The 18868-nt window shown below is 47.1% G+C and overlaps 1 protein-coding gene across 8 annotated transcripts in view; it reads left to right on the top strand.

Annotated features, from left to right (window-relative positions):
- The window catches only part of TNN (tenascin N), a 58876-nt gene that overhangs the window by 19751 nt on the left and 20257 nt on the right, over nucleotides 1–18868 (top strand). For 3 of the 8 annotated variants that reach the window (XM_032318968.1, XM_032318969.1, XM_032318967.1), the window contains 7 exons: nucleotides 4145–4408; nucleotides 7940–8203; nucleotides 8886–9149; nucleotides 12302–12565; nucleotides 14484–14747; nucleotides 15427–15690; nucleotides 16828–17091. In XM_032318968.1, the coding sequence (XP_032174859.1) occupies nucleotides 4145–4408; nucleotides 7940–8203; nucleotides 8886–9149; nucleotides 12302–12565; nucleotides 14484–14747; nucleotides 15427–15690; nucleotides 16828–17091 (1848 nt within the window). The remainder of the gene's footprint in view (nucleotides 1–4144; nucleotides 4409–7939; nucleotides 8204–8885; nucleotides 9150–12301; nucleotides 12566–14483; nucleotides 14748–15426; nucleotides 15691–16827; nucleotides 17092–18868) is intronic. The other 5 variants (XM_032318974.1, XM_032318970.1, XM_032318973.1 and 2 more) reach the window with 5 other exon arrangements.

The raw sequence follows: 18868 nt of genomic DNA, 5'->3' as shown, positions 1-18868 counted from the left end.
GATGTGGCCCTGTTGTTTGCGGCACCGCCTGCTCGGCCCAGTGGCTCTCCCCAAAGCCCGAGTGTAAGACTATTTCCCTGTTCCAGCTGTCACTGTGAGCTTCGGTCCCCGGCTGCAGCTGGATTCGGATTGCAGCAACCTTTCAGATCACACTTGATTTTATTTATGGATTGTTCTTATTTCTGTAAGAAAAGGCTGGTGGTAGTGCTGCATGGGACATAGAAAGTGGAGATGCCTTCCACTTCCACAGTCGTCCACAGAGAGGAACGGTTCACATATTGGCACTTTAGGGGTCCAGTTGCAAATTCTTGGTCCCATTCTCCCCACCTTCTTCTTCAACACCCCCGCCCCCCCTCCCCCCCCACAAGCCCTCCATCTCTGTAAAGGGTCAGCCCCGTCTGCAAATCGCTCAGGCCTCAAAATAACATGGAATGATGGAAGGATGGATTTGTGTCCCACATCAGTAACGTCAGCAGATTCTGACAAGTGTATGTTTGAAATCTCTCCGATCCAAACTTTCTCATGGCTTTCATCCCTGACACATTGGTCCACATTCCTGTTTTCTCCTGCTGTTGGGGTGGCCTCCCAGGTGACTTCTACTGTCAACCCACTAGACCCCTACTCTATCCGGCAGCCAGAGGGATCCTTTGATAATGCAGGTCAGATCATGCCATTCTTTTGTGTGAACCCCCCAGAAGTTTCTTATCTCATTCAATGCAAAAGCCACAGTCTTTGAAGGCTGTCCACAGTCCACTCAGCCCTCACCTTCCAGGCCTGCCCTGCAGCCACTCAGCCCCATCACTGACTCTGTCCAGATGTTCTGACCTCTTGCTGTTCCCTTTATGTGTGGAGCAGGGCCTTTGCACCTGCTGCTCCTTTTGCCTAGAATGAGGTTCCTAGCCCACTGCCTCACTTCATCTCAGTCTCTGTTCAGATGTTCCCTTCCCAGCAAGCCAGCTCTTTCCTGACCTCCTTATCTAAACTCACAGATATCTTTTGTTCAACATTTCTATTCCTATATCTTGCCTTATTGGGCTTCCTAATACCATCACCGCTTGTTTATCGTCCATCTCCTTCAGGAAAATGTAAATCCATAGGAGGGAGTCTTTATTCTGTTCATTGCTTATACAGTCGATCCTTAAACAACATGGATTGGAACGGCCGGGTCCCCACTTGTGTGCAGATTGTTTTCAATAAATATATGGGAAATTTTTTTGAGATTTGTGACAATTGGGAAAAACCCCCAGACAAACCAAGTAGCCTAGAAATCCTGAGAAAACTAAGAAAAAGGAGGTATTATTGTAAGAATACAGTCTACGGCACATCTAACATACAAGATATGTGTCACTCGAATATTGTCGGTGAGGCTTCTGGTCAATGTTTGGTTATGAGTCACATTTTTAGCGAGTCAGAAGTTACAGGTGGCTTTTGGACTGAGCAGAAGAATTGAGGGACTTAATTCCTGCATTGTTCAGGGGTCAGCTCTATTGGTATCCTAGGGCTGCTGTAGCAAAGGAGCAAAAACTGGGTGGTTTAAAACAATAGAAATTTATTTTCTCCCAGTTGTGGAAGCTGGAGGTCTGAAATCGAGGTGTCTGCAGGGGCATGTTCTCTGACAGTTTTAGGGGAAAATCATTCCTCTCCTCTTCTAGCTTCTGCTGTTTGTTGGCAGTCCTTGGCCTTCCTTGCCCTATAGATGCAGTGTTCCTGCCACATGGCTGGCTTCTCCCCATGCGTCCTCATATCGTCTTCCCTGTGTGTATGCGTCTGGCTCTGTGTCCGAACTCCCTCTTCTTACAGGACACCTGGCATATTGGATTAGACTTACTCTAATGACCTCATTTTATTATTATTATTTTTTAAGATTTTATTTATTTATTTGACAGAGATCACAAGTAGGCAGAGAAGCAGGCAGAGAGAGAGGAGGAAGCAGGCTCCCTGCTGAGCAGAGAGCCCAATGTGGGGCTCGATCCCAGGACCCTGGGATCATGACCTGAGCCAAAGGCAGAGGCTTTAACCCACTGAGCCACCCAGGCACCACCCCCCTTTTTAAAAGCAGGTTTCTTTCTTTCTTTCTTTTTTTTTTTTTTTTTTGGACAGACAGAGATCACAAGTAGAGAGGCAGGCAGAGAGAGAGAAGTGGGGAAAGCAGGCTCCCCGCTGAGCAGACAGCCTGATGCAGGGCTCAATCCCAGGACCCTGAGATCATGACCTGAGCTGAAGGCAGAGGCTTAACCCACTGAGCCACCCAGGTGCCCCTAATGACCATATTTTAAACTGCTCATCTCTAGAAAGAACTTATTTCCAAATAAGGTCACATTCTGAGATACGGAGGGTTAGCATTTTGACAGATTTTTAAATTATTTATTTATTTATTTATTTATTTATTTGCGGGGTAGGGAGGGGAATACACTTTAATTTATAACTGATTTAAATTGAATTCCCAGCTTCAACTAGGCGTTTGAGGAATGTGTGTAGAATGTGTAAGTGACTTCATTTACTAGCCGAGTGACCTTGGGCTAGTCATCTAACCTTTCTGAGCCTGGTAGACAGTTAGTGCCTAAAACTTATCACTATTATTAATTTTCCAAACTAGTACATGGGGCATCTGATAATGCCTTGAGTTATTACTATGAGGTTTGATAAAGTGATGTGTGGAAAGCACCTTGCATTTAGTATATGCTCAATCAGTGACAGCTGATTTATTAAACAAGATATGCATTGCCTCTAGTGATGGAACTTGCACACAAGTAAGACACTGCCATTGTGCTCGACGAAGGTAATTCTAGTCGACGTGAAAAAAGTTGTAACTTCTCCGCTGGGGAATCCTGAGCCAGGAGAACTAGAGTGGGATGGGAGGAAACAAAACTGCTTGAATTTCTGGGAGTAAGAAGCTGTTTTGTGTGTCTTTACTCAAACGGATACAGCTCTGCATGTGGGCAGGGTTCTTGGGGCACGCCTCACCTTTGTTCTGTGAGGGAGCTTTATCTGTGACCTTGATGGCCGCTTCTCTCAGCTGACTTACTTATTAGGTTTGTAAATGATAAGCCAGAAAGGAAAATCAGCATGTTAAGTGAAAGACTAAATTATGAATGAAGTCGGTAAGATAAACTATAACAAGAATAAATATTGGGTTCGGGAAATATATTTTATATGCAGAAAGGGGCTGAGGAGGCTGAACATGAGGATTCTCAACCTTTGATATACATCAGAATCACCTGCTGAGTTTTGCATATTTGTTTCTTTTTTGGCAGAGATGCCAGCACATAGCTGAGACCTTCTAAAATGAACTCTCTGGAGTTGGTACTTAGTAGGTACCCAGTGTTGACAAAGGTCGAGAACCCCTGGATTAGCAGGGGCACGTGTGAAAAAGCATAGGGATTTCCCGAGGCTGTGGGCTGAGGATAGGTTGTTGAGGAGTGAGGTGTTCAGGACACAGAGGACATGCTGTTCTGGGTCGGTCCTTCTAGAACATCAATTTTGTATAGCCAGGGATTTCTGCTCATTGTCTTCATTGGTGACTCCTGAGTGCCCTTACGTTCCCTGGCGTGGAATGGATGCTCAGTGAATTGTTGCACGATTGGACTGAGTTTTGGGGCTTTTTCCCTGATAAGGGAACGAAAGAGGCCAGTCTAGATAGGCCAGGTCTAGAAACTGTAATTTGGAAGTTTGATATGATATGATACGGTATGGTATGGCATGATATGGTATACCGCTGTAAAAGCTAGTAACATACAAATGCATACAATGAAGCGGTGGAAGTGTTTTGATAAGAGGAGAATTAGGAGGGAGAGTGGTAACTATTCTTGAATACCTGCTGGAGGGTCTCCCAGAAGAGCATGAGGTGTGTTCCGTGTACCTCTGGAAGGAGTTCCACTTCTGGTGGCTACATTTGTGGGAACTGATGTGTAATGTGCTTAGTGATCTCAAAATGGAAGGGACTGTTGGTCCCTCAGGGAGCCCTTTCTCAGTGGGGTGTTCAAGCCGAGGCCAGTTGTCCAGCTGTCACAGAGGACAGAGAGACGTTCTTATAGTGTGTGGACTATAGAACTAGGTCACCCGGATGAACTAGAGCTTGAAGCCACCATGACCTTGACCAACCACATGTCTTTCTCTAATTTTTCTTTCCCATATTTTCATGAAGAAATTGATAGCCCAACCAATGTGGTCACTGATCGGGTGACAGAAGACACAGCGGTGGTCTCCTGGGTCCCCGTCCAGGCTGTCATAGATAAGTACGTGGTACGCTATACTTCTGCCGATGGGGACACGAAGGACACGGCCGTCCCAAGGGAGCAGAGCAGCACCATTCTGACAGGCTTGAAGCCAGGAGAGGCGTACAAAGTCTACGTGTGGGCTGAGAGAGGCAACCAGGAGAGCAAGAAGGCCGACACAAATGCCCTCACAGGTAACAGAGGGACGGGAGCCTAAAGAGGTTTCCTCATGGCGGGGAGAAGGCTGATTCGTGACTCAGGAGGCCATGTCCCCCTAATATTATCTCTTTTGCTTACAGGGATGGGGAAGGGGGTTGCAAAAGCATTTTAAAATTTCACAATTATGATTTTTCCCATTTCATCCTCGAACAAGAGAAACCAGCCTTTTTATTTTACATAGCAGGTCATGCTTATTTGGGTTAGAATTCCATGTGCAACTCTCTCAGTGCAGAGTAACACTTCCTAATTTTCATTTTTTGGATGTTAAAACTCAGAACATTTGGCTGACAGTGAATTTGAATGCTTATCTCTGTTTGCAGAGGCCATACAGGCATTTGCTTATGATCTGGAACTCTCTGTCAGACCATGGAAATGGTTTGCATCCTGAGTCAACAGTCACCAAATGTACTGATTCTGCCTTGAAGCTTCCAGAAACCAGAAGGGTCCGTCCCCAGACCTCACCTAGCTGTCCCACTCAACTTGGGCTTGTAGATATCTTGAGGCGGCAGTGGGGGACGACACGTCCCAGACGTTTCTGCTTAAAGCCTCCTTTGCTCCTGTCTCTGAATTCAGAGCACTCTCATCCTGGAGGCCGCTTGAGGTTCTGGACATTTGACAGGAAATCATAGAAAAGGAGTAACTTATCAATTGGGCTCTGTTCCAGACAATCAGTTAGTATAGAGACACTCAGAGAAGCCGATAATTCGGAAGGAATGTGGTCTCAGAAGCTTGACTGTCCACATTTTAATCCCAGCTCTGCCATTTGCTAGTTGAGTGGCTTTGGGCAAGTCCCTTCACCTCTGTTTCTCAGATTCTTGTCTATAAAAGAGGGCACATGGGTTTTTACCTCATAAGGTTATTGGGAGGGTTCCATGAGTTAATTCAAGGAAGCGTCTGACACATAGCCCCATGCTACATGAGTGACAGTAGTGATTATTTCTTACGAGTCCTTTCTGTCAGCTCTTTCTGTCAGCTGTTCTAACGGAATACCACAGACCAGGGGCTTCGGCCATAGCAATTTAGTTCCCACAATTCTGGAGGTCAGAAAGCCCTATGATCAGGGTGCTGGCTGAATCGGTTCCTGGTCAGAGCCCTCTTGTTGGCTTTTAGGTGGCCATCTTCTTCCTGCACTGTTACGTGGTGGAAAGAAGCTCAGGTCTCTTCCTATCAGGCATTGATGCCATCATGGAGAGACTTACCCTCATGACCTCATCAAACCTAATTATCTCCCATGTCTCACCTCCAGACACCAGCAAATTGGGAGTTAGGGCTTCAACATAGGAGTTGGGGGCACACAGTCATTCAGTGCATAGCAAATGTTAATCAGCATTCAGCCCTCAAAGCATTTGGTGGCATGGAGCCTCCTGGGCCGGGGTAGGCCTTATCTTCTCCAGGGGAAGGAGAAGCTGCTGGTAAGGATGGTGAGGCCTAGGTAGGTTTAAAGGCAGGGTCAGCCCTTTCTGTGAGTGGCCAGAGAGGCCATATTTTCAGTTCTGCCATCAAGATGCGAAAATAGCCACAAATAATATGTAAATGAACCTGTAAGACTGTGTTCAGTAAAACTTCCTAAGAGAAGGCTGTGGGTCAGATTTGGCCCATGGGTTGTAGATGGCCACCTCCTGGTTTCTGTTACAAAGGCTTTCCCTTTGGTAGGATTTTGAGTGTTGTGAAAAGGAAGGGTCAATCTTCTTAAGATGGTAGAAGTTTGAATGGAGAAGAAGCTTCCCCTCTCTCGTGGGGGTGGTGTCAGCTAGCACCCCAGATTATGGGGAGCCCCTGGGATGGGGCGTTGCTGGCACTGTCGGGCACAGAGTCGGGCTCTTGGGGTGCAGATATGAAAGACCCAGTTCCCGCTCATGGCATTCACAGCCGTCCAGGTAGAGAAGACAAGCAGAAAAGATAAAGAGCCACGAGTTCTGTCTTTTTAGAGCCCACAAACATCCCTGGAGCTATGGGAGCCAGGAAGAAGGGTACTTAGCAGAGACTGGGATGGGAGAGGGGGTCATGGCTGGCTGGAGGAGGCAGAGACACCTGAGCAGAGTCTAGGTAGATGGACGGGCGTCAGCAGTGGAGCAGCATACGCAAAGGCTTAGAGTATAAGAATAGGACAGGGTTTGTTTTTTCTCTTCTCTTAATATGGAATTACCTTAATAATCATTAAGTGGTGTTGACGGTGGCCAGGTCCATGAGGGTGGAGTAGTGAAGGATGAGAAACCAGAGCGAAACTCCTCCCTGTCCCCTATCCCTAGCACTTTCCGAAGAACTCTCTGCTCCCCGAGGTGAGCTGCCTCCCTTGGGTGTGCCTCCCCCGACCCCCCCTCCCCCCCCCCCCCCCCCCCCCCCCCCCCCCCCCCGCAACCTGGCTGTGCACACCCAGCGATGGTGCATAGGCTGGAAATGTGGTTGCTGTCATGGAGAGCTCAGCCATGTGAGGAGGTGGCTCTTTTTAATACTATTTTTTTTTATTTTTTAAAAGATTGTTATTTCTTTGACAGAGTCAGCGAGAGAGAGAATACAAGCAGGGGGAGTAGCAGAGGGAGAAGCAGGCTCCTGGGTGAGCAGGGAGCCCCATGGGGTGCTCCATCCCAGGCCCCTGGGATCATGACCTGAGCTGAAGGCAGATACTTAACTGCTCAACAGAGCCACCCAAGCGCCCCTGAGGCGGTGGTTTTTGAAACAGGACTATAAAGGCATACTAATCACCTACTTCTGCTTGGATTTCCACCTCCAGGGGTTCACATTTTAAGGAGAAAGGGGTATTTCAGGCCTCAATGGCACTTGCAATAACAAAGAGCCTATATTTAAGCATTTACCATGTGAATAGCTCACTTGTGATTTGCCATAAGCTGTGAAGTACATACTGCTCTTTCCTCCTTCATGGAGGTGAGGGGACCCAGAGGTAAGGTTTATAGTCTGCCGAGGTTAGCAGCTAGGAAACACTGGAGCCCGGATTCCAACCCAGTTTAACTGCATAGAAGCCCAGACAGATTCTGCAAGTAGGATTATTTTTATCCTCCCAGACCTCAAATCCCATCAATTTAAGTCTTCTGGTTCTCTGGCCTCAGACATAATGTTTTATGTGGAAAGAACTGACAGCTCCTACTTCCAGGATATTTTTCTTCCCAAAGAAAATATTAGAGCTGACGCAGAGATTTACTGAAATATAATTGCTTTCAGGTAGAAGGAGTCAGGAACTGAAAGAGTGTATTATAAAAATCCAGGGTAAAGGAGAAATTTGTATATGAAGACCATTTTTTTTTTTTTAATCCAAAGGCTACTTATGGGTAGAGTTTATAGAGCTGAGACTATTTTGGCTTTGTCTGAAAACGCCACATTTCATTAAGTGCTATTGGAATTTCAGACCACTTGCTTAATTAAACCCTTAAGTTATCCCAATCACTGGCATAGAACAGACTCTGAAATTTGTCGAGATCATCATTTTGTCGGTGTATATGTTGGCCTCATAGGAACTAGAGAGTTGGTAAATTCTTTCGTCTCTCTTCAAGAAATTGACAGCCCCACAAATCTGGCCACCGACCGGGTGACAGAGGACACAGCCACCGTCTCCTGGGACCCAGTGCAAGCCATCATTGACAAGTATATGGTGCGCTACACCTCGGCCGATGGTGACACCAGGGAGGTGTCTGTGGGGAAGGAGCAGAGCAGCACTGTCCTGACGGGTCTGAGGCCGGGTGTGGAGTACACGGTCCAGGTGTGGGCCCAGAAGGGGGACCGGGAGAGCAAGAAGGCTGACACCAAGGCCCCAACAGGTAACAAGAGAAAGGTGGTCAATCGCAGTTGAATTTTGAGCCTGTGGATGTGAGTGTGCATAGTACCAAAGAAAGATGTGCCCTGAGATGAGGGACTTTGCAAAGAGAGTCCTAAAGATAAAAAAGGACAGCGAGCTTGCGTGGTGATCTCAGTGCGCTGAGAGCTGGTAGCCATCAGTCTGCCTGGTAGTGATCTGCTCACGGAGCCACTAAACCCACTGGAAGGGAGAGGCGAAGTTGCGTGGTGGCCCTGTGCTCAGCAGACTCAGCAAAGATGTTATAGGCCTTGACCACTGTAGGGCATGTGATAATGTTTTTAGAGTGACTGGCTCTGAAGTAGCCCTTGAGAAAACGATACATTGGGTTCCCTGAACATCATGGCAGATGTTTAATTGTGGTTTTGATGTGCCATCGTGTTGCTAAGAAGATGTCATTCCTTCCACATTTTGGGGAGTGGAAAGCCAAGAGAAAATATGTGAAGTTTGCAATGCATAGTCTTCTGAAATTGGGAGCCAGGGGTTACTTTCTCCCTTGACTCTCAGCTGACTCCGGATGGGGATACCGTTGCCTCGTGGGAAGAGAGTCCTAGAAGATGAAAATGGCAGTGATGGGCTATGGGTATCTCTTCCATGGCTTCCAAGCTTAGGCTTTTCCAAATATATATATATATTTTATTTTTAAGAAATTGACAGCCCCAAAAACCTGGTGACTGACCGGGTGACAGAGGACACGGCCACCATCTCCTGGGACCCAGTGCGAGCTGTCATCGACAAGTATATGGTGCGCTACACCTCAGCCGATGGTGACACCCTGGAGGTGTCTGTGGGGAAGGAGCAGAGCAGCACCATTCTGACAGGTCTGAAGCCGGGTGTGGAGTACACGGTCCAGGTGTGGGCCCAGAAGGGGGACCGGGAGAGCAAGAAGGCCGACACCACGGCCCCCACAGGTAAGGGAGCACACATCATCACTGTGTCACTGCCGAACTCATCGTCTGTGTCAGTTGGTTTTCCTTCTGTGACTTTGGCAGAAAGTGAGGTTCTGGTGTCTTTACAGAGTCCACATGTACCCCTTACTTCGATTTCATGGTTTCTCTTAGAATGTGTAGCTCATGGGGTGCCTGGGTGGCTCAATGGGTTAAGCCTCTGCCTTTGGCTCAGGTCATGATCTCAGGGTCCTGGGATCGAGCCCGGCATTGGGCTCTCTGCTCAGCAGGGAGCCTGCTTCCCCCTTCTCTCTCTGCCTGCCTCTCTGCCTACTTGTGATCTCTCTCTCTCTGTTAAATAAATAAATAAAATCTTAAAAAAAAAAAAAGAATGCATAGCTCATCTTCTCTTCAGATTTTGGTCTTTAAAGACTGATATGATTACTCATAGTTCTTTGTTCTCTGCTTGTGCATCTTCTGTGCTCTGAACACAGTGAATGCTTTCCTGATAAGGAATAAATACGATGGAAAGCCCACATGCCCGTGCTGTGGAGGGAGACTGACTGTGAGCCCGAGCCTGCTTTGTTTTCCCTCCTTACTTATTGAAACTCTTTCTGTGGCACTTGTTCTCCGTTTCTGCCTTTGGATGAGTGTTTTGGGCAAAAATAATAACCATGTTTTATTGGCTAAACATAAGCAAATATCCGATCACTTTTAGTTCCCATCATGTATCATTTTAGTAATTATCCATACTTCAATATTTATTTTTTTAATTTTAATTTTTTAAAAAATTTATCTATTTATTTGACAGAGAGAGACACAGCAAGAGAGGGAACACAGCAGAGGGAGTGGGAGAGGGAGAAACAGGCCTCCTGCTAAGCAGGGAGCCCAATGCGGGGCTTGCCAGGACCCTGGGACTGTGACCTGAGCCGAAGGCAGACGCTTAATGATTGAGCCACCTAGACGCCCCCCATACTTCATTTAAATTTAAAGATTCTTCCCACCATCTGCTTGGGCCATTGGCAAGCTAGCTGCCTGCCCTGGGAAGGGGGTGCTCTCAGCTTCTCTTGTATTTCCCTTCTGCTACTTCAGGCCCCCCTTCCAGCACACTAACTGTGATTTCTGACCCATATATGTTTGGCACAGCTTGGAGAGAGATCAGGGCTCAGGAGGAGGAGAGGTAAGTTGTCTTACTTGACTATGATGGTCACGGTTGCCCCGGGCCTGTCGTGGGGCCTGATGAGTGTTAAAGCTAACGTTTTCCCTCATGGAGCACTTCTGCGTGTTCTTTAGCTGCCCTCCTCCACTCCAGTGTTTGGTCCTAGTGATCTTGTCTGCAGATGCGTCTCTCCTGCCAGTCACCTGCTCCCTTTCTTCCACCTGCACACATGGGGGTGCACTCCAGTGCCTTTCGGGGGGGCAGCGTCACCTTCTCCATCTGCCTGAGCCTCTTGGACAGCTTCTAAAACCATCCCCGATGGGCCCTTCTTTCCGTGGCTCACGTCAGGTCCACGGGGAACGTGCATCACCCTTTTCCCATTCACCTGGATGTACCACCCTTTTGCAACAGCTTTCCATCACTCTGCGCCAGAGCAAACAGCCATTCTCTCTCCTCTTAGATATTTTAGGCCCATGTCAGACACCAGCCCATGGTGTTCCCCAAGCTGTGGGCAGACTTTCTCAACCTGGACACTGCTGAAATTTTTGGCTCGATAATTCTTTGTTGCTGGGGTCCGTCTTGTCCTCCGTAGGCTGCCTCTACCCATTAGACACCAGGAGCCTCCCATCCCAAACTGAACTGTGACCAAGTCAGTCTCAAGACCTTGCCGGTGGTTCCTGGTTGAGAATACTTGCTCTAGGACACGCATTACCAGCTCTGTAAGGAATCCCATTGCAAATGGTTATTTGAGGTTTGGGTCTCACCCATGAAGCTCACAGTTTAATTCCACCCAAAGAAGTCCACTCTCAAAGTCTCATCTCTTTGGCCTCTCCAACCTCTCTCTCTTTTTTTAAGATTTTAATTATTTATCGGCTGGGGGGAGTGAACACAAGCAGGGGGAGTGGCAGGCAGAGGGAGAAACAGAGTCCCCAGTAAGCAAGGAGTCCAATGTGGGACTCCATCCCAGGACCTCGGTATCATGACCTGTGTCAAAGGGAGATGCTAAACCAATTGAGCCACCCAGGCATCCCTCCAACTTCTTTCATAGTCTGGAGATGGTTGGTCAGCCATGGGTCACAAGACTGTTGATCCTGCCATGTCAGTGGGCTGTCAGGTTGGAATGTAGATTCCACTTTTCTTGGGGTCACATCCCGAGCCAGAGTAAGCGACCTGCTTGATTATACCACTGCACATCTGTGACAGGACCTATCTAGAAGCAAGGACTTTAGGGAAATTACTTTTGCAATGAACTTTCGGAACAAAGACATGCTGTTATTTTCTTGGTGACTCCATTTTTGAATACCTTCTTGTGTATATGGTGTGGGGTAGCATAATCTTTTTCATTCATAAACTATCAACAAGGTGAGATCATTAATAATAGCTAATGGTCAGTGGGCATCTAGTCTGCACCAAGAATTGTCGTAAAGGGCAGATTATTATTACCTCATTTAATACAACAAGTCTCCAGGATACACACTAACATTATCTTGCTCTGCCTTTTTTTCCTATAGACACTAATATTCAATATTTTCAAATCCTCCTTTTACATGATATTTTTCGTCTTGGTTTTCAGAGCCATCCAGCAAGATATGTACAATGCTATAATCGTATTTTATAAATGTAGAGAAGTGAGGTGACTTATCCAGGGTCATGAAACAAATTAGTAATTTATGAAATTAGATGTATGTATGGAACATTAATGCTCAAAGGAACTTTAAAGTCTATCCAACCTCAACCCCAGATTTATAGGTGATAAGACTGAGGCCCAGCCAGAGGCAGCTGGGATGTGCAGGGTCATAGATTTTCTGACTCTGGATCTGGTGCTCATTCTACTGTCTTGTGCTGCCTCCTTGAGGATCCAAGAATCCAGCCATGGAGAGAAGGTCAATGTCCATGAAACAACTGAAAACTAACATAGGAGATGGGAAAAACACAAGAACAGGAAACTGCCTCCCTGCAAGGAACATGGTCTCACTCTTTGGTGCTTGTTAATAGTTCACTTTAACTTTCCTTTCAGACATTGACAGCCCAAAAAACCTGGTGACTGACCGGGTGACAGAGAACACAGCCACCATTTCCTGGGACCCGGTGCGGGCTGTCATCGACAAGTATATGGTGCGCTACACCTCGGCTGATGGAAACACCAGGGAGGTGTCTGTGGGGAAGGAGCAGAGCAGCACCATCCTGACGGGTCTGAGGCCGGGTGTGGAGTACACGGTCCAGGTGTGGGCTCAGAAGGGGGCTCAGGAGAGCAAGAAGGCTGACACCAAGGCCCCGACAGGTAACGGAGCATTGTTCTTTGAGAATGTAAAGCTTAAGCCTATGGATGGTCAAGTTTTGTGTTCTTGCTTTGACATCAACAGACTAGATGGTTTATGAAAGGGCAGGATGGTGTCCCTTCATAAGAGACAGCAGACACCATCCTTCTTCTTCCTATTACACATCATCTCAAATTCAGGAGCTTATCCGTGGCCTCATACTTTGGTCTTAGAAAGATAAATGGTGATTGGTCCTATCTACTCACCATTCCTCTGATTTGTGTTCAATCATTGAAATGTTTTTACTTGAAAGGGAAAAGATAGGAAAAAACCATGTATATTAAGATCTGTGAGCCTAGTACTTTAGGGAAATGGTTTTTGCTCTGATCTCTTTGGGACAAGGAAGGGTTATTGTTTTCTTAGCAGGTAAATCCTCTCTGGAGGATGGTGTGCTCTGTTCTGGGGATCCTGAGGTTGCACTTACACACTGTGTTCATTTATAATTTGTAAAGCTCTTTCATCTCACTTTGCTCATTTTTAAAGAAGATTTTATTTATTTATCTTAGAGAGAGAGGTGGCAGGGGGAGGAGCAGAGGGACAGGGAGAGAATCCCAAGTAGACTCCACACTCAGCATGGAGCCTGATGCGGGGCTCTATCTCGTGATCCTGCAGTTAGGACCTGAGCTGAAATAGGGAGTTGGACACTTAACTGACTGAGCCACTCAGATGCCCCTTCTCATTTTTTAAAAAATAATACATTTATTGAGATACAATTTATTTTCCATAAAATGTCATCTTCTAAAGCATAGAATTAAGTGGTTTTTGGTATATTTACAGTTATATAGCTATCACTAGTATCTAATTCAGAAGATTTTCATTACTCTGGAAAGAAGTTCCTTGTCCATTAGCAGTCCCACCCCAACTGCCCCCAGCCTAGGAAACTACTACATTCTGTCTGTAGAGTTCCTCATTCTAGACATTTCATACAAATGAATCCATACAACCTGTGACTTTTTATGACTGGCTTTATTCACTACACGTAATATTTTCAAGGTTCATCCACGTTGTAGCATGTCACCACTTTATTTTTTTTTTGCCAGATAAAATTCAACTGGATGGCAGTAACATGTTGTGTTTATCTGTTTGTCACTGATGAGCATTTGGGTTGTTCCTGCTTTTTGGCTGTGGTGAATAAGGGTACTATGAGCATTTGCGTACAGATTTTTGTGAGGACGTGTTTCAGTTGTAGGAGTGGAATTGCTGGGTCACATGGTGACTCTATATTTAACCTTTTGAGGAATGGCTAAAATGTTTCCTTCCAGGATGCTGGCACTATTTTACATACCCACCAGCAACGAAGGATGGTTGTCTTCCTCATTTGCTTGGTCCTCTGAGGCTTTTGTGAGATGGGTATCTCAGAGATCAATATCCCCGTGTTACAGGTCAGAAACCTCCAATACATAGAAATGAATAATTTTTATACATCATGAAATTAGCAGATGACTCATGAGTCAGATTTATGGAATATTCATAGAATATTATGGTTACTTAATATCTAGATAGTAAGGCCCACATTTTACAAAGTAGGAGCTGAGGCTCAGAGCTAGCTGTCCAGGGCCACAGCTGGCAGATGACAGGGCTGGGCCTAGATCCCTGGTCTGTTGGCTCTGCTCTGGGCTTTTCCTGTCCCTGTGCTCTGCTCTCTGGGCTGGAAGAGAACCTCGCTCTTCTGACATTGGATCTAGTGCTCATTCTCTTGTCATGTGCTGCCTCCTGGAGGATCCAAGAGTCTAACTATGGAGAGAAGGTCTACCTCCATGAAACAACTGAAAACTGACATAGGAGATGGGAAAAACACAAGAACAGGAAACTACCTCCCTGCAAGGAACATGGTCTCACTCTTTGGTGCTTGTTAATAGTTCACTTTAACTTTCCTTTCAGACATTGACAGCCCAAAGAACCTGGTGACTGACCGGGTGACAGAGGACACAGCCACTATCTCCTGGGACCCAGTGCAAGCCATCATTGACAAGTATATGGTGCGCTACACCTCGGCCGATGGTGACACCAGGGAGGTGTCTGTGGGGAAGGAGCAGAGCAGCACTGTCCTGACGGGTCTGAGGCCGGGTGTGGAGTACACGGTCCAGGTGTGGGCCCAGAAGGGGGACCGGGAGAGCAAGAAGGCTGACACCAAGGCCCCAACAGGTAACAAGAGAAAGGTGGTCAATCGCAGTTGAATTTTGAGCCTGTGGATGTGAGTGTGCGTAGTACCAAAGAAAGATGTGCCCTGAGATGAGGGACTTTGCAAAGAGAGTCCTAAAGATAAAAAAGGACAGCGAGCTTGCGTGGTGATCTCAGTGCGCTGAGAGCTGGTAGCCATCAGTCTGCCTGGTAGTGATCTGCTCACGGAGCCACTAAACCCACTGGAAGGGAGAGGCAAAGTTGCGTGGTGGCCCTGTGCTCAGCAGACTCAGCAAAGATGTTATAGGCCTTGACCACTGTAGGGCATGTGATAATGTTTTTAGAGTGACTGGCTCTGAAGTAGCCCTTGAGAAAACGATACATTGGGTTCCCTGAACATCATGGCAGATGTTTAATTGTGGTTTTGATGTGCCATCGTGTTGCTAAGAAGATGTCATTCCTTCCACATTTTGGGGAGTGGAAAGCCAAGAGAAAATATGTGAAGTTTGCAATGCATAGTCTTCTGAAATTGGGAGCCAGGGGTTACTTTCTCCCTTGCCTCCCAGCCGACTCCAGATGGGGATACAGTGGCCTTGTGGGAAGAGAGTCCTATATGAAAATGACAGTGATGGGCTATGGGTATCTCTTCCATGGCTTCCAAGCTTAGGCCTTTCCAAATATTTTTTTTTTTATTATTTTTAAGAAATTGACAGCCCCCAAAACCTGATGACCAACAGGGTGACAGAGGACACAGCCACCATCTCCTGGGACCCAGTGCGAGCCGTCATCGACAATTATATGGTGCGCTACACCTCGGCCGATGGGGACACCCGGGAGGTGGCTGTGGGGAAGGAGCAGAGCAGCACCGTCCTGACGGGCCTGAGGCCGGGTGTGGAGTACACGGTCCAGGTGTGGGCCCAGAAGGGGGACCGGGAGAGCAAGAAGGCCGACACCACGGCCCCGACAGGTAATGGAGCATCGAGAATGGAGGACTAAGCCTATGGCTGGTCCAGTTTGTTTTCTTGCTTTGACACAGGCAGACTAGATGATTTATGGAGGAGCAGGATTAAGGAGGATCATGTCCCTTCATAAGAGAATGCGCACACCCTCCCTTACTTTCCTTTAACTCATTTCCTTACAAGTCAGATCCAAGCGGGAGTTTCAAGCTCCAGTTTTGCCACGATTGGATGGTCTTGCCCCGCGACTCCTTCTCTGAGTAAATGAATATTTCATTGTACACAGTATTAAGGGTCTCTCATTGTGTTTTAGTGAGAACAGAAGATGAAAATCAAATGTTAATATTAATAATAACATTAGGAAAATTCAACTTTGAGAAATAGACTTTACATCTAGCAGCACAAGTAGATATGTGTGGTGTGCTTTGGCATGAATGAGTCGTGGTAATTCTGGTTTAAAGGATAAAGGCAACATCTGTGTTCTATTCTGAATGGATTGTGAAAGAATGTGAGGCCATATTTCTCTAGTGATTTAACCAGCTAACCAGCATTACATGTGCATCCACAATATGTAAAGCATATTAAAACTGGTTTTTAATTGGCTGATTCATTTAAGAAGGGATGTTGTGCATTTACCTTGTGCTTTGTTCTCTATGAGGCTGTGGGAACCCTGAGCAGAATAGGAGGTGGCCCTCTGCCTCTAGGAGTTGACATGTGCCTCTGGCTATTAGAATCATCTTGTATGTAATCAGAGGTCTTTGTTGATATGATTTTAGAAACAAAATTTTTACTGCTTGTGAGCATGGGCTGTATCTTCTTCCACTGGGCCCTGTGTACTACGTAACACCACGCCGTATACCTAGTGGGAACTGGACATTTGCTTACTAAGTAAATAAGGAAATTTGTTTTATTAAATTCTTAGTGGAGGTGATAGTGTAGATCTGTAAATTGTGGCTTACCGTGCTTTCTTCTTGGGGAGTCAAAGTCTGTCTGGGGAGAGGACATCTCACTGAAGTAGTCAGGGCATAGGTAATGGGGAAATCACAAGACACAGAAGAGTATCACCCCAAGAAAAATTACCCCGAGGTTCTGTACTATACTCCACTGTACTATTAATAGTGCATGTTGATCGGTACTTTTCTTTTTAGACATTGACAGTCCCAAAAACCTTGTGACCAACACGGTGACAGAGGACACGGCCACCATCTCCTGGGACCCAGTGCGAGCCGTCATTGACAAGTATATGGTGCGCTACACCTCCGCCGATGGTGACACCCGGGAGGTGTCTGTGGGGAAGGAGCAGAGTAGCACCGTCCTGACAGGCCTGAGGCCGGGTGTGGAGTACACGGTCCAGGTGTGGGCCCAGAAGGGGGACCGGGAGAGTAAGAAGGCCGACACCGCAGCCCTGACAGGTAACAGGAGGGAGGAGAAAAGAGACTCAGGTCCTCTCCGTGGGCTGCTCTATTGCTGCCGAATGATGTCACTTCTGGTTTTGGGGTCTGTGACTCAGGGATGGTTTTAGGCAAGTTTGCCGTAGAAAACCTCACTCACCTAAAGAAAAATCAAAGTATAGTCACAGACTCAGTACTGAGCAGGCCTGTGAAGGTCTTAAAACTCTTCCCCAAGCCTGTGCTCCTCACAACCATGGGTTAGAGAATTGTTCTGTGACAAGCTGTTTTGCATAGGTCCAACTTGATGAATGGTGCGTAGCTTAGAGGAGCAAGTGTGACCTTGGGAGGTTGGAGCTCTGCGTTCATTTCAAGTTTTGAAGAGCATCTTCTCATGGCATGCCTGGGATATAGCAGCCAACAAAACAAGTACTCCTACTCTCTTAAAGTCCATTGGGAAAGAGAGGTGATCACCAAGCAAAGAAACTTATAACCATAAACTACGGTCAGCTCTTTGGAAGAGGTGAACACGGTGCAGGTACAAAGAATTATAGGGCAGGCATGCTGCTTAGAAGGGATGGGATGGGTAATAGTTAAGATCCACACGGACAGGAACATCCAAAGAGCATTTGCTTAAACAAGAGAGAAGTTTATTCTTGTAGAATAGTTAGAGGGTAAGTGGGCCAGGCTGGTATGGTAGGTGCATGGCACGGGAGAGCCCGACTCCTCCTGTATTGCCGTTCATTCATCCGTGGGGCGTCACCTCCATCCTCCACCCTCCTCCCCTCATTCCAGCAGTGGAAGGGAAGGGCAGGGCCGGAACATTGCCCACATTCTTCACTTTTCTCCCATTCCGTTGGCCAGATCCAAGCCCCAGCGCCAGACCTCCCTCCCGGAAAGGCTGGGGAGTGAAGTCTTCAACTGGATGGTCATGTGTCCAGCCTCCACTTCTGTTCTGCTGCCCCATCCAACACAGTAGCCGCTGGCTGCATGGGCCTCCTTACATGTTAACTAATGAGAAGTAATTAAATGATTTGCAGAGTGGTACTAGCCACATGTCAAGTGGTCAGTAACCACATCGGTTAATGGCCGCTGAATTGGACAGTGCAGGGTAGTTCCATCATTATACAGAGGTCCATTGGATGGATGCTCATGGAGGAAGGGGAGAATGGATGGTGGGAGAACTCGCCATTTCTGGCAACGAGAAGGGTGTGTGTGATGGCCCTGAGCTGGAGCAGCTAAGATGGTTGTAGAACTGAGAGGGGCTGGGGGGCCGGAGCAGGGAGGGGGAGAGGGGAAGTGGTGTGCGGTGAGGGGGAGGAGGCGGGGTCACTCACACAGGACCGCACGGTCCCTGCAGCGGGGACCATGTCGTGTTCATCAGAAGAAGAGCAGCTTGATGTAGCATTTGTTTAAAAAAGTTTATTCGGGCCACAGTGAGGGGAATCCGTGGAGGACGGGACAGGAGTAACATCAGGAAAGTTAGTGAAGAGTCTAGTGTAAAATCCGGGCGACAGGGGACGACAGCCATTGTGAAAGAGGAGAGGGGGCTATCTGGGTACACATTTTGGAGGCATAATGCCAGTATTTGTTGATGGACGAGATGTGGGGAGGGAAGAAAGTGAACAGATATGACCCGTGTTTCTGGCCTAAACAACAAGGAAGGCTGGGGCAACATTTTTTTGAGGGGAGCCTGAGAGGTAAGCAGGCTCGGGGAGGAATGGGAAGACTTTCAGGTTCAAACTGGAGAAGGTGGTGAGATTCCTTGGTTGAGTGAGTGACTTTCTTATCGACTCCACAA

Source organism: Mustela erminea, chromosome 17 (assembly GCF_009829155.1).
Source record: "Mustela erminea isolate mMusErm1 chromosome 17, mMusErm1.Pri, whole genome shotgun sequence".
In the NCBI taxonomy this organism is placed as follows: Eukaryota; Metazoa; Chordata; class Mammalia; order Carnivora; family Mustelidae; genus Mustela; species Mustela erminea.
Note: the sequence above shows the minus strand (reverse complement) of the source record. Positions and strands in the feature narration are given on the sequence as shown.